This window comes from Phocoena phocoena, chromosome 1 (genome assembly GCF_963924675.1).
Source record: "Phocoena phocoena chromosome 1, mPhoPho1.1, whole genome shotgun sequence".
In the NCBI taxonomy this organism is placed as follows: domain Eukaryota; kingdom Metazoa; phylum Chordata; class Mammalia; order Artiodactyla; family Phocoenidae; genus Phocoena; species Phocoena phocoena.
This window is the reverse complement of record NC_089219.1, coordinates 165571295-165584355: the sequence shown is the minus strand read 5'-3', so window position 1 is coordinate 165584355 and position 13061 is coordinate 165571295. Positions and strand designations below refer to the sequence as shown.

The 13061-nt window shown below is 51.7% G+C and overlaps 1 protein-coding gene across 1 annotated transcript in view; it reads left to right on the top strand.

The window, feature by feature from the left end:
• The window catches only part of CAPN2 (calpain 2), a 67933-nt gene extending 55440 nt beyond the window's left edge, over positions 1-12493 (top strand). The window contains exons 12-21 of the mRNA XM_065874131.1: positions 189-400; positions 1609-1645; positions 2570-2635; positions 3888-3945; positions 6192-6256; positions 7459-7527; positions 8088-8166; positions 9111-9227; positions 9725-9783; positions 11547-12493. Coding sequence (XP_065730203.1) covers positions 189-400; positions 1609-1645; positions 2570-2635; positions 3888-3945; positions 6192-6256; positions 7459-7527; positions 8088-8166; positions 9111-9227; positions 9725-9783; positions 11547-11570 — 786 coding nt within the window. The 3' untranslated portion in view covers positions 11571-12493. The remainder of the gene's footprint in view (positions 1-188; positions 401-1608; positions 1646-2569; positions 2636-3887; positions 3946-6191; positions 6257-7458; positions 7528-8087; positions 8167-9110; positions 9228-9724; positions 9784-11546) is intronic.
• The last annotated feature ends 568 nt before the right edge of the window (positions 12494-13061 follow it).

The window sequence follows — 13061 nt, the reverse complement described above, 5'->3', positions numbered from 1 at the left end:
AAGACAGGGGGTGAATGTGGGTCCCCTGCTGTGTGTGCCTCTGAGCCCCTGTTTGGGGTAGAAAGTTAGCTTTTCATCTAAGATGATGCAGAGTTGTCGCCGTGAGCCTCTTGTCTCGATGAGTGGAGAGGACGGTGCTTGGAGCCCTTTCCACCCTCCACTCCCTCTTGCTCCTGTTTCTTCACCAGTTGACAGGACAGACCAATGTCCACCTCAGCAAGAGCTTCTTCCTGACGCACCGAGCGAGGGAGCGGTCGGACACCTACATCAACCTGCGGGAGGTGCTCAACCGCTTCAAGCTGCCCCCGGGGGAGTACATCCTGGTGCCATCCACCTTCGAGCCCAACAAGGACGGGGACTTCTGCATCCGGGTCTTTTCCGAGAAGAAAGCTGACTACCAGTAGGTCGTTCAGCCCTCCTCGTCCCCACGCCTTGTTCCTGCCCCGCCTGGACCCACGCGTCAGCTTCTTTTTCTGTAGTACCCGCCCGCTTCGTGAGGACTTGAGGTATCGAAGAACGTTAGTGCTGTCCTCGGGTCAGCAAAGAAAATAGACACTCGGGATCTTTCTGATGAGAAAGGGATGGTTGTAGAGCAAATTGCAAATGCCTGTCATTTGGGGCAGTGCTGGTAGAATCCCTGCGTCCCCAGCCCACCAGCCTGGCAGAGCCGAGGGTCTAAGTGCCAATCCCAGCGGTCCCTCAGATGTCTCCAGAGCCTCTCCCCGCTACAGTCACGAGGTCTCCAGGCGCTCCCCCGTCCTCACTGGAGCCCCGCTGTTCAGGGACCATTTTTGGCTGACACCGCTGTCCTCAATTCACAATGGCTGCTGGCTTAACTGTGTCTGTTCAGCTGGGCCCTTGACTGCGTGAGATGTAATCAGCCTTGGGCAACTTAAGCACAAGATTTACTGGAAGGCCCTGGAGCCCCTCTAGAACTGACAGGAGGCTGGGCGCCAGAGGACCAGGGTGTGGGAAGAGGGGGCGTGGCAGCTGCCATGTCCCCCTCTGACCTTGGGCCATATGCTCAGATCCATGTGGGATGGAGGCGGGGGGCAGTGGGCGGGAGTGGCAGGGATCGCTGGGCTCTAAGACAATGCACAGCAGAGAAGGAATTTCCCTCTCTGTGGAGCAGAAGGACCCAGCCCTGCACACAGGACCGTGTGTGAGATAAACTAGCCAGGGACTGAGCTTCAGCTGAAATCTCACCCAGGCCTCCCTGCCTTCTCCCACCCTCGGCAGAGCAAGTAGGCAGCAGGGTACCCTGCATGGTTCTCCGTGTGAAGATTTATGACGGCAAAGGGCGTTTCAGAGGGAACCTAAAAGCTGTTCCTCCAGGCCAGAGCGCCAGCACCGTAGTACCTGGGAAGCCTGTGCTCTTCGATGAAGATTGAAAACTAGCAAACAAAACAGTTCTGACTCTCCAAGTTGTTTTTCTTGGATCATTTCTAACTGTAATTTCTGCTGTAGGGGATGTGTTGTCACAGAAACTTGGGATGCAGAAAAACCCCCGTGCCCACCCCATGCTGGGTTTAACGGCACAGTTTCATTTTAGCCGGGATTTCTGCAATGCTCCCTTTTCAGTGACGCGTAGTTTCCTTCTGTTTCCAGAGTTGTCGACGACGAAATCGAGGCCACCCTTGAAGAGGTACCGTACTGCTTGAGCTTCACCCGCTCTGTCCTGAACAACCCAGGAGCAGCGGAGCAGAAAATAACCCCAAGGGTTCAGGAGGCCCCTAGGATTTCACGAGCACAGCTTGAAACTAGGGTGCAGCCTTGGCCTGGGAGTCCGAGAGCGCCTCCTGCACCGGCTGTGGCCGCTGCGTGGGGCTGGACGGTCCCCTGGATGTAGCCCGCACGCACGGGGTGCCTGGAGGATGGGACACCAGGCTGCTCTGAGCAGTGGGCGGTCTTGTCACTCCCCTTTCTGGCCCTCAGTTTTCTCATCAACAAAATGGAAACGTTGCATGACAAGATTTTTCAGGTTCCCTGGAGTTTTCTGGGAGTTGTGATGCAGTGGTAAATCCTGAGGGCTTTGAGGACTGCAACTCAGGAATTACAGACCCAACCTAAGCGTCCAGAGTTGAGGAAGGATAGCACACAAATGGGAAGGAGCGCTCTTCCCTCTGTCCTGGTGCCCGCAGCGGCTTGATGACTGTTATTCCTCAGCTGCTGAAGCTCCGTGTACTCAGTGAGACATGGAGCAATTTCCAAGGGCCTCACGGCTGTGCTCTCGCCACGTTCAGAGTCGTTCCAGACCACGCCAGCTCGTCTTTACACTTCTGAGTCCCCATTACTTAGATCATAAAAGGCCATTTTGGTGGAATGTTGGAGAAGATGCCTATGTGAGAAATTAGAGTGTAACTCCTTCCCACATAGCTTATAGTCCCTCTTAAGTGTTTTAACTGGAAAAAAAACTCCTTAATTCCGCACACTGTCCTTCGTCTCAATCCCGGTAACCTTAGAATTCAGGCCTGAGAGAGGGTAACTGAGGTGGCGGGGGAGGCCGCCTCGGAAGGGAGAGCAGGTGCCCGCTGGTCACTGTGTCTCACTTCTGTGCCTCGCCTTCCAGATTGATGTCAGCGAGGACGACATCGATGATGGATTCAGGAGGCTGTTTGCTCAGTTGGCAGGAGAGGTAAGTGCTCCCCAAGCCTCTGTGCTGTGCGCCCTGCTTGACGCAAAGGAAGAGACCATCTTTGCCCTCAAGGAGACTTCAGTCTAAGGCGGGGAGAGGAAACAAAATGAACAAAAAGCAAAGGGATTTCCGCTCAGATTCCTTACCCAAGGCCTCCCCAGGGCCTCTGCACGTCCAGTCGCCAGGGGCTTCTGCTGTCGGGGGTCGGCTCTGACTGTGATCCTCCTGCCTGAGGACTCTGGGCCTCTCCTTGTGGCTGTTTTGTTTGCTCTGTGCCACTGCAGCTGAGACATGGAACTCAGCCCCTTCTCTTTGATTGCCACGAAAATATGTGGGGACTTGGAGGGTTTTCAGTCTCAAGGATGCAAGCGACAGAGTGTCAGCCTTCCCTGTCCTTAAAAAAGAAATCCCTCAGGCATCTAGGCTTCCGTCCGCTACAAAGTTAGCAGGCCTCTTCCTCCAACGACTCCAAACAAAGTCATTCTCCTCCATATATGGAGCACACTAGCTCTCTCGAGTGTCCACCATCGGCTTACCCGGGCCTCCTCATCAGAGTTAAAGCAGGCGCCACCCGCCCCATGCCTCCGCCCGCCTGTCTGCCTCCCTCCCTCCTGGTTTCTAAGGGAAGGGGCATCGTAGAGACATACTTCCACACTGATTGAAACACACACACACACACACACACACACATCCCCCAAGTACGCACAATGTCAGTCTTGGTCTTAAATAATGGGGCTTGTCCCCCAGTTACACAATATGTGTAAGTGAACAGAGGTACCCGCACCACTTCTGAGGAGCTCTGACATCAAGGGCCACAGAAAAAGTGCTGGGCCAGTTCTTGGAGACAGCCGGTCCCAGCCAGCTTTGCAGGAAGCCAGATCTGGGTTTTAAAGGGAGAGGAAGGCATGCTGGGTGCGAGGAAGGGTATAGAGAACTGAGTCAAGAGACCGCAAACATGGGTAGAATGGATTTATTCTTTATATTCTCTACAGCAGAGCGATGGCGAACGAACTCTGCCTGGGGCACACTGCATTAAAACACTGTCAGAAACTTGGGCTGTGGCTGTGCTCCCTGTGCGGCGTACCCCGGGGGCTTGTTAGAAGTGCACACCCACAGAACACCCCCCCCCCCGCCCCAGCTCTAATGCACCCCGCGGGCTCAGCCAGAGCAGACACCCGTTACACACCCGCTGCTCCGTGCTTCACGCAGCCCCAAGGGAGCCAATAATGACGCTCTGGTTGCATCTCCACAGGATGCAGAGATCTCTGCCTTTGAGTTGCAGACAATCCTGAGAAGAGTTCTGGCAAAGCGTAAGTACCCACCCCTCGCACATCCCTCATCCTGCTCCTGCAACGTGAGGGGACACGGTGACCCTTCCCCTTCCGCGGCTCAGCGGCTGTGGCTGAACCGTCACCCCCACTCCTGCTTAAACGCCACCGTCACCACCAAGGAACCGGATGAAGGAGGTTCTCCCCGATGTGATAAAAAAAGGGCGAAGGTTTCTGGAGTCTAGAGGTCAATGATCACATCCGGGTTTCCACAACTTACTAGCTCTGTGATCTAAACCGAGTTAGATAATCTCGCTGACTCTTGTTTCCTTATCTGCAAAATAGGCGTATTATTACTTAACCTCTTCAGAGTGGTTGAATGTCTTAAGTGAGATGATGTGTAGGAACAAAGCCTGGGCTCTGTATATACGGTGACTCTTACGATGATTAATTGCTAAGAAAAAGCGTGGTGGGAGCCAGAAAGCATCCCCATCCCTGGATTCCCGGCTGTATTTAGCGGGGAACCACTGACAGAGTGACGACAGCTCACTGATGGGCTAGAATGGAAAAATAAGTGGTCCATCTTCCACTCCAGCTAAGGGGATGGCATTAAAAAGGCTCATCTCCCAAATGGGTGTTTAAGGGAGCCTGGTCGAGCCAGTTCTTGATGGGAGCAATGTCACTTCAGTTGAGCCAGTGGGCCAGGCGAGTGGCTTCAAGGCTCCAGAAGTGACTGCTCTCAGCCCAGGCTGATGGGCATCTATAAAGAACGGACAGAACTGGGTGGAGACTGGAGAAGGAGCTGGAGAGCCATGGCCCTCATGCACCTTTTCAGGTTAAACTGTTTCTTCAGCAAAAAATATCAAAGGATGGACCGTCCGCCTCCCCAGTGTTGATCACCACTGCAGGGGGTGGGGAGAAAGCACCCACACACACTGCTCTTCTCCCCCTCGAGTTATCACCAGAACTGTGCTGCTTTGATGAGACGAGCAGGGGTCTGTACGGTATCAGGAGTTCTCAGCCCGGATCCGAAACCAGAGCGTATGTCGTCAGGGCTGAGCGTCAGCCTAGGGATCGTCTCCAGAAGTCCCATGGACTTCACTCTGGCCCAACCCCAAGAGATAAAAATCCTCCTCTTGAAGCCAAAGAAGGATCCAGGCCAGTGGGGTCTTCATCACAGTGAACGTGGACGACACGCATGTGGTCCCTCACAGGAACCACGTGCGACCGATCCGTGCTCGGTGGCCTCCAAACAAAAGGCTGCGTTTGAGCTTCTTGGCAGAGCTGCAGCCAGGGGGTCCAGCGGCCAGGGTAGGGCTTCCCCAAGCCGGACCCTGGTCCTCGGCGCCCCTCCTCCAATCTGGGGGTGATGAGAAGATGGTGTTTACCCTCGAGGCCACCAGGCACGAGTGAGGTCACAGCCTGTTGAGCTGTGTGGTTGTCATGAACCCAGGGACACTGAGCCCCATTGTTTCTGCACAGATGCGGGGAGGGGGAGGGGAGGGGTCGGGCCACGCTGGGATTCAGCTGCTGCTTGTTGGGGGCGCGGCAGTAGCCTCACCCGAGCCCCGGGGTACCCTTCCCCGCTCCACACCCAGTGACGACTCCTGCCCAAGGGCCCCAGGCACAGCCCACACCCACACCCGAGAAGGGGTCAGAAACCAGAACAGCAGCTTTGAGACAGGGTACGTCCTAACCTTCCACAAGGACATGATGAAAAGGGTGGGCTCCCCTGAAGGCTGTGGGAACAGACTCACATCTGTGACAAGGCTCTCACGCCACCTGTCGACCACCAACTAGACGGGACCCAACCAGTGTGTGACTCACCTAGGAGAGCACAGGCTGCGGACAGGCTCTGGCCCTCTGGCTAACCCAGCTGGGGACACAGAGGCCCCCTAAATGCCTGCAGACAGGCAGTTAAGTAAACCTCTTCCTCTCTCAGGGCCCTGCCTAGAATAAACACGCGGGGCCCCCGCTATCTCCACAGGTGACTTTGCATCTTATGAACACTTCAAGGCCCAGACTCTTACCATTCTCTTACTTATTTAAAAAGCACTTATTGTAACTCCGTATGCCCATGGCCAATATACAGAGAAGTCAGGCAGATGTAACACAGCCTCTGCACTGTCCCGGTGTGGTGGCCACCTGCCTCGTGTGGCTATTTAAAACAATTTCAGTGGCTCCCACGTCGGAGGGTGCAGATACAGAATATTCTGCAATCGTAGAAGGTTGTATTGGACAGTACCGCTCTAGAAGATGTTCCTGTCACACTTATTTTTGTCTCCTAGGCCAAGATATCAAGTCAGACGGCTTCAGCATAGAGACCTGCAAAATCATGGTTGACATGCTCGATGTATCCTTTAATGGGCCCCGCAGGACAGAGGCTGGGAGAGTTTGAAACTTCACTCCAGGAAGATACAAACACAGGCCTCCTCGCCTTCACAGCGGCCAGCTGTCCCTGCCGGCTGAGGCGTAGGACTGTTGTCAGCACTGACCTCCCTCAGTAGGGAATTTGAGGGGCTTCAGCCAAGGGAATGTGAGATGCCACAGGCTGAGGGGTTCCTGCAGGAAATTCCCGACAGCATGCCCGCTGTTCTCTGCCCAGGGCAGCTTGGATGTGTTACCTCTAGGGAAATAGTCCCTAAACCATGATACTTTTTTTTTTTTTTTTTTTGGCTGTGTTGGGTCTTCGTTGCTGCGCACGGGCTTTCTCTAGTTGCGGCGAGCAGGGGCTACTCTTTGTTGCGGTGCACGGGCTTCTCATTGCAGTGGTTCTTCTGGGCTACAGGTGCACGGGCTTCAGCAGTTGTGGCACGTGGGCTCAGTAGTTGTGGCTCGCGAGCTCTAGGTGCAAGGGCTTAGTTGTTCCCGCGGCATGTGGGATCTTCCCGGACCGGGGTTCGAACCTGTGTCCCCTGCATCGGCAGATGGATTCTTAACCACTGTGCCACCATGATACTTCTGATGTGAATGCTTTCCCCAGTCATGATTTTCTTCCTGATTCATAAGATAGGGGCCCACCCTCCAAGAGCACTCTCCTTCCTCTTGCTTGTTCCCAGGCCACCACCCGGCCCTGAGGCCGGCTTATCATCCGTCTGCTGTCCCTGCTGCTTACTGAGAGGTGCTGGGCAAGGATGGCCTGGATGGCTTAAGCTTCTATGAAGTTTCATCTGGTGGGCTCATGGCACCTGCTGTGTAGCTCCCCTCACAGAAGGCCTCTTAGAAATAATGATACTCCCTAAATGGGCAAGGGCGCAGCCATTAGAAGCCATCTGCATATCCTCCAACAGCTCCTTCTTAGCAGGAACTGGGGCCAGCTGCATAGCACCCCCAGACCCCTCAGCATACAGAGAGTCGGGGGACCAGTAGGTCTCTATTGGGCCCTTCCACCAGCCCTCAGATGGAGGTCTAGCCAGTGTGAAGAGCAGAAGGGTCCTTCTGCGAGAGCTCCTCGTGACTGAGCCATGGTTACCAGACTCTCCAGGGGAGAGGACAAACCAGGTGCCACGGCCCACGTGAACCCAGACTCTGGGAGCTTTCCTTAACTGCAGGCAGTCGGATGGGAGTGGCAAGCTGGGTCTGAAGGAGTTCTACATTCTTTGGACCAAGATTCAGAAATACCAAGTGAGAGCCCAGGAGGGCCGGGCGGCAGGGGCAGTGGATCTGTGTGGGCAACGCGCCATGCACGTACTTTTGGATGCAGCAGCTCTTTAGGACGGTGGAGGAGCATCTCCAAGCAGAGGGGATTGTACTCATAACGGAGCTCAGAATGGGTGAAGACAGGGCTGGGCAAATGCAAACAGGAAAAACAAAGACTTTGCAAGTTACGTGGTTTACTCCCTGCCTTACTGACCGGAAACTGGGTCATCTAAAAGCCACCATCAAGTGTCCTGAAAAGGCCATGTAGCCCCTTGTAGTTTGGGTTTTTGACAGCTAAAGTACAAAAATTACAGAAGATAATAACAGGGGCTCATGTAGTTGGCTAGGTGATTTGATGGGCATATTTATAAACTAGCTCATGGAGAGAGACAAAATACTCTTTAAGGCAGAAACATGGGTGATGCTTCCAAGGCCAAACTAGAGGCACGGAGCTGGAAGAACTTCAGCCCCACTTAGCACACAGCACAGAGAGGTAACTTGCCACCTTTTGGGTCATGGTTTTCTAACTATTTTGTATGTTCCAGAAAATTTACCGGGAAATCGACGTGGACAGGTCCGGAACCATGAACTCCTATGAGATGCGGAAAGCATTAGAAGAAGCGGGTAACACTTCCTAACTGTATTTTCTTTCTTTTATCTGTAGAATATGTGAAAACTTATTCTATACGATACAAAGTTTGGTAAGCTATGAAATAGAGTAGGTGCTGGTTCAGTACAAACACATCCTTTTCATTCGCCTTTTAAAGACTAATTGGTAAAATGAAATGGAGGCCAGGACGCTCTGCCCTCTAAGCCGTCTGGAATCTCAGTTTCCCTCCAAGGGCCCCAGCGGGTCGCAGGCAAAGCCAGTTTTCAGCAGACCCACACACCCTGCCCTCGTCTGCTCAGGTGCAGGGCTGGTCAGGACTTAGTCACAAGGCTTCAGAGGGCTGCCAGGGAAGCTGGGAAATGCAGCCTTGATTCTAGGCAGCCATGGCCTGTTAAAAATTCTACAACTATGGAAAAAGGGAGAATTAATATTAGTTTAGCATGAACAGTTTCTGCCACATACATCCAGGAAGAATCTAGTCTCCAAGGCGATTCAGAGTGAGACAGACAGAAAAGGAGATAGGATCGATAGCATGAAACAGCCTGCCCATGAAAGTAGGAACAGGCAAGGAAAGTCTTACATGTTAGTAAGGAGACGGGACTTCCTGATGGTCCAGTAGGTAAGACTCCGCGCTCCCGGTGCAGGGGGTCTGGGTTCGATCCCTGGTCGGGGAACCAGATCTCACACGCATGCCGCAACTAAGACCCGGCGCAGCCTAAATAAATAATATATAAATACTAAAATGCAAAAAAAAAGAGGCAGGGTGGAGGTGAACAGTGTGGAAACAGAAGCAATGGCGGAAGGCACTGGCTTTGCAAAATAAAAACAGTCTCACAGCAGAGCAGCCAGGGGACCAAAGCAATCGTAACTCTCATCTTCCGGGTCCAGAGCCCATGAACAGAGCCCCAGGGTGCAACCGAACACTTGGCAATCGGTCTGCATGTTCATTTAACTGCAGGTTTCAAGATGCCCTGTCAGCTCCACCAAGTCATCGTTGCTCGGTTCGCAGATGACCAGCTCATCATCGATTTTGACAATTTTGTTAGGTGTTTGATTCGACTGGAAACACTATTCAGTAAGTGCCCGTTTGGGTAAAGGCCCATTTCAGTTCTCTCGGTACGAAAGCAGCCTGCCTTTCCCCACGGGTGAAACCACCTGAGCCAGAGACATGTCTGTCCAGTTGAAAATGAAAATCCTGGGCTTCCCTGGTGGCGCAGTGGTTAAGAGTCCGCCTGCCGATGCAGGGGACACGGGTTCGTGCCCCGGTCCGGGAAGATCCCACATGCCGCGGAGCGGCTGGGCCCGTGAGCCATGGCCGCTGAGCCTGCGTGTCCGGAGCCTGTGCTCCGCAACGGGAGAGGCCACAGCAGTGAGAGGCCCGCGTACCGCACAAAACAAAAAACAAACAAAAAAAAAAACAAAAAGAAAATGAAAATCCTTCTTTAACCTGGGGACAGAGGGAAGAAATCGTAACTTGTGCCATTCAGTGAAATCAGCTGCCAGGCTGGGGAAAAGGATAATGTGACCTCTGTTGCAGCTCACTTATATGACATCCTGTTTCTGCCTCCACAGGGATATTTAAGCAGCTGGACCCCGAGGATACTGGTATGATCCAGCTTGACCTTATGTCTGTAAGTAAGCAGCTTCCCAGCCCCTACTCCTAGGGGACGGAGGGGAGAAGGGCTGCTACTTGGGCGACAGAGATCTGTGGCTTTTGGTCTGTCAGGATCAGGCTGTAAATTGTTGTAAGATCCCACAGTGCACCTCTATTGGCAGTCATTTCCCAACTACCCATTGGTTCTCGAGTCCAAGAAAACACACCTGGTCCCTCCTCCCAGAAGCTTTGCCTTGAGAATAGCACAAGATTAAAAGAAGAAGAGGGTGGCTGCAGAACCCCTCTTAGAAAAATGACCTGCTATTAGCATGCATGGGAGCAGATGCTTTTTATACAAAGAAACCCTTTGGATGAAATTTCAGTGGGTCTTGGGAAGATCTGTCATTCTTAGATCTACTTAAAATACTTTCTGCACAAATTACTTTTCTCTACTTCCTCCACCTTTAAAATAATAATAGTAGATAAGATTAGCCTATATAATGATTGTGCTCATGTGTCTGGAACCCCAGCAACAGGCACCTCTGAAACGATCACTCGAAATTCAGTTGGTATGCCAATTCCACAGAAAGCAAAGCGCAAAAATGTTCTCTTGTCATCCGAAGACAGAAAGTTCTCTCACTTCAAAGAAGGAAGCCAGCTGGGCTTACTTTTCATCCTTGCCCGGCTCCAGCTTGCATTTCCTCTGTCCAAGGGGGAACTGAGCTTGGAGCAACACAGGCTACAGAGACTGGGGTTGGGTGGCCAGTGCTGGGTAGGAATGACCAAGTCCCAGGGACCAGAGAGGAGCAGAGTGGTAAGAAGGACGAGGGTGAGGGACTGGCGCCTCCTTCCACTGAATTTCGAACTCTGGAGGAAGCCAGCAACTAAATAGCTCTTTCACTCTGGTATTAATGCATTTTAAAGTAACGCGAGCCAACTGCAAAATACATTTTAGCTGGTTCCAAAGAACACTAACTTGCTTAAAACTCTGTGTAGCCCAGGAAATAACCCTCCCCTGAGACTGCAGTCTAAGGTAGAGGCAATACAATTGGGACCTAAACATGCCACGTGTGAAGTTTGGGAAACTGCAGCCCCCTTTATCCTTCTGGCTGGAAATCTCATTCCTCCCCGGCTCCCACTGTTTTATGCGGCCAGCCTACTCAGACCATCCTCCCATTTCCTCTGAGAAACATCTCACCCACTGGCTTTCCCTCCTTTCCTAAGCCTCACCTTGCACAGGTCGCTGGAGTTCCCCACACTCAACTCTCTTTTCCCTGAGGCTGCGACAGAAGAAGACCTCTCCTTCAGTTTGCAGCGACTGTTAGCTTTGCCTGCAGGTTGCAGTCCTGGGGAGCTTCGCAAAAGTCCTGATGTCCAGGCCCATCCCAGGCTGATTTCATTAGAGTCTGATTTAAAGTTCACAGATTACTCCAGTAGAGAACCGAGGTTGAAAACCACTAGTTTAAGGGCTATCCAAACTAACCTCTGATGTGACACTGAGGCAGGGATACAGAAATGCTGATTCGTGCTTTCCACGTTTCACGTTTCACGTGTTTCAGTCAACCCTGTAATACGATTCATGACCACCTAATTCAGATAACGGCTTTTTACAACCCTGTAAAAAGCTAGACTCTAGAAATCAGGTAGAAAAAAATGTGAGTTAATACTCTGATATCGTAACCCTTGATCAGCTTTTCTCGTACAACAGTCAATCTTTCAGAATAATCTATAGGTACTCAGATAGCCTCTTAATTCTGAGAATGCTCACTGAACTGATTTGGTTTTTTTCCTTCCCCACAGTGGCTGTGTTTTTCAGTACTTTGAGGTTATAACTGATCTGCCTGAAGACTTCTCATGAAAGAAAATCAGCCACGGACTAAGCCTCCACAGAGAAACTTCTTATCTGGATCTTGAAATTATGGGAACATTGATTAGAGCTGGAAATGATGATACTATTTACTTGAGAAAGCAGAACTTTCAGATATCAAAGTAAAAGATTTGCATATAATCGTACTAAATGCAAGTGAGTCACTTAACCCTTGAAAAACTTAGAGAAAACCTTCAATCTGTACATAGTATACACTTTACTTTTACACACTTTCCTGTTTATAACAATATTAAATCAGGAAAAAATGCAGGGAGGTATTTAACAGCTGAGCTTAATTTAACATTCAGTCAACCTTAAAGGACATAAGGTCCTTGCCGGCAATATTTAAAGCAACTTTGAGTTTAAAAATATAGTTGTGACATGTACCAAACAGCTGTCCAGGGATTACCATTCCCCTTGAGTAAAATGGAAAAATACGATGTATCACGAAGGCATCTGAAGAGGCCAGGTGAGAAGCACATCTCTCTCATTTGGGTTAAATAAGAGACAGATTTTATATAAAACTGACTGGTTAACAGTGCGTCTGTCTCAAGTCCTCGCGCATGTCTGGTCTTATAAACTGAGCGTTACGACACTGAAGGGACGCTCCTGGTGCTCGGCTGAAGTGATGACCCAAACCGGGGGTCCCGTCTGCAAGCCCACGGTGACGGAAGACAGCACAGCTGTTCGCCGCGTGCCTCGAACCTTCCCAGACTTCACCGCTAGCGTTCGCGCATGGATTAGGGGGGACGCCCGTGGAAACCACATGAACGTGTTTCCTGGCTTCACCTTGGGTAAATGCTAGCGACACTGTACGGATACTGCCTTGTTGCCTTACCTTCTTCCAAATGTACTGTTCAATAAAGAGTCGCCCAGGCAATCCCACGTGGGTGCCGCTCTTCCTGAGGGCCCAGCGGTGAGCACACCCAGTTACATCCCATCCCACTCTAGCCAGGCGCGCTCCCTCCCTCCCTAAATGCCGGTTTCGAGAGGAAAGGGCAGCTGGCCTCCATTTCAGTGTGGAACTATAGAGCTTTTTAAAAATCCAATTCAGAAGCTTTGATAATTGACCATAAAGTCAGCTCCAATTTCTACTGCTTCTTGGTCTCTGAAGGAGGTACCGGCAAGTTTGTGCTCCGCCTGCCACCTGCCTGTCACTTTGGTGGAGGGAACAAGGGAGAGCCAGGAAGACATGCAGCTAAACCACAGGTCGGCTGCTGGGGATCCTTGAGGAATCGCAGAAGGGAAAGATGTCAGATGACTAGAGAGAGGCAAATGGCAGCCTACTATCTCATGAAAAGATAGGAAGATGGATTTCCCAAATCAACTCGCAGGAGTTTAAGTTTTCCTGCTTGCGGAGCATCTCAGGGCCCAGAGGAAGCGGGAACCAAGAACAGGCAGCACTTCCCCTGGTGGGGGTGGGGGTGGTGATTTTTTCCATTCAGTAG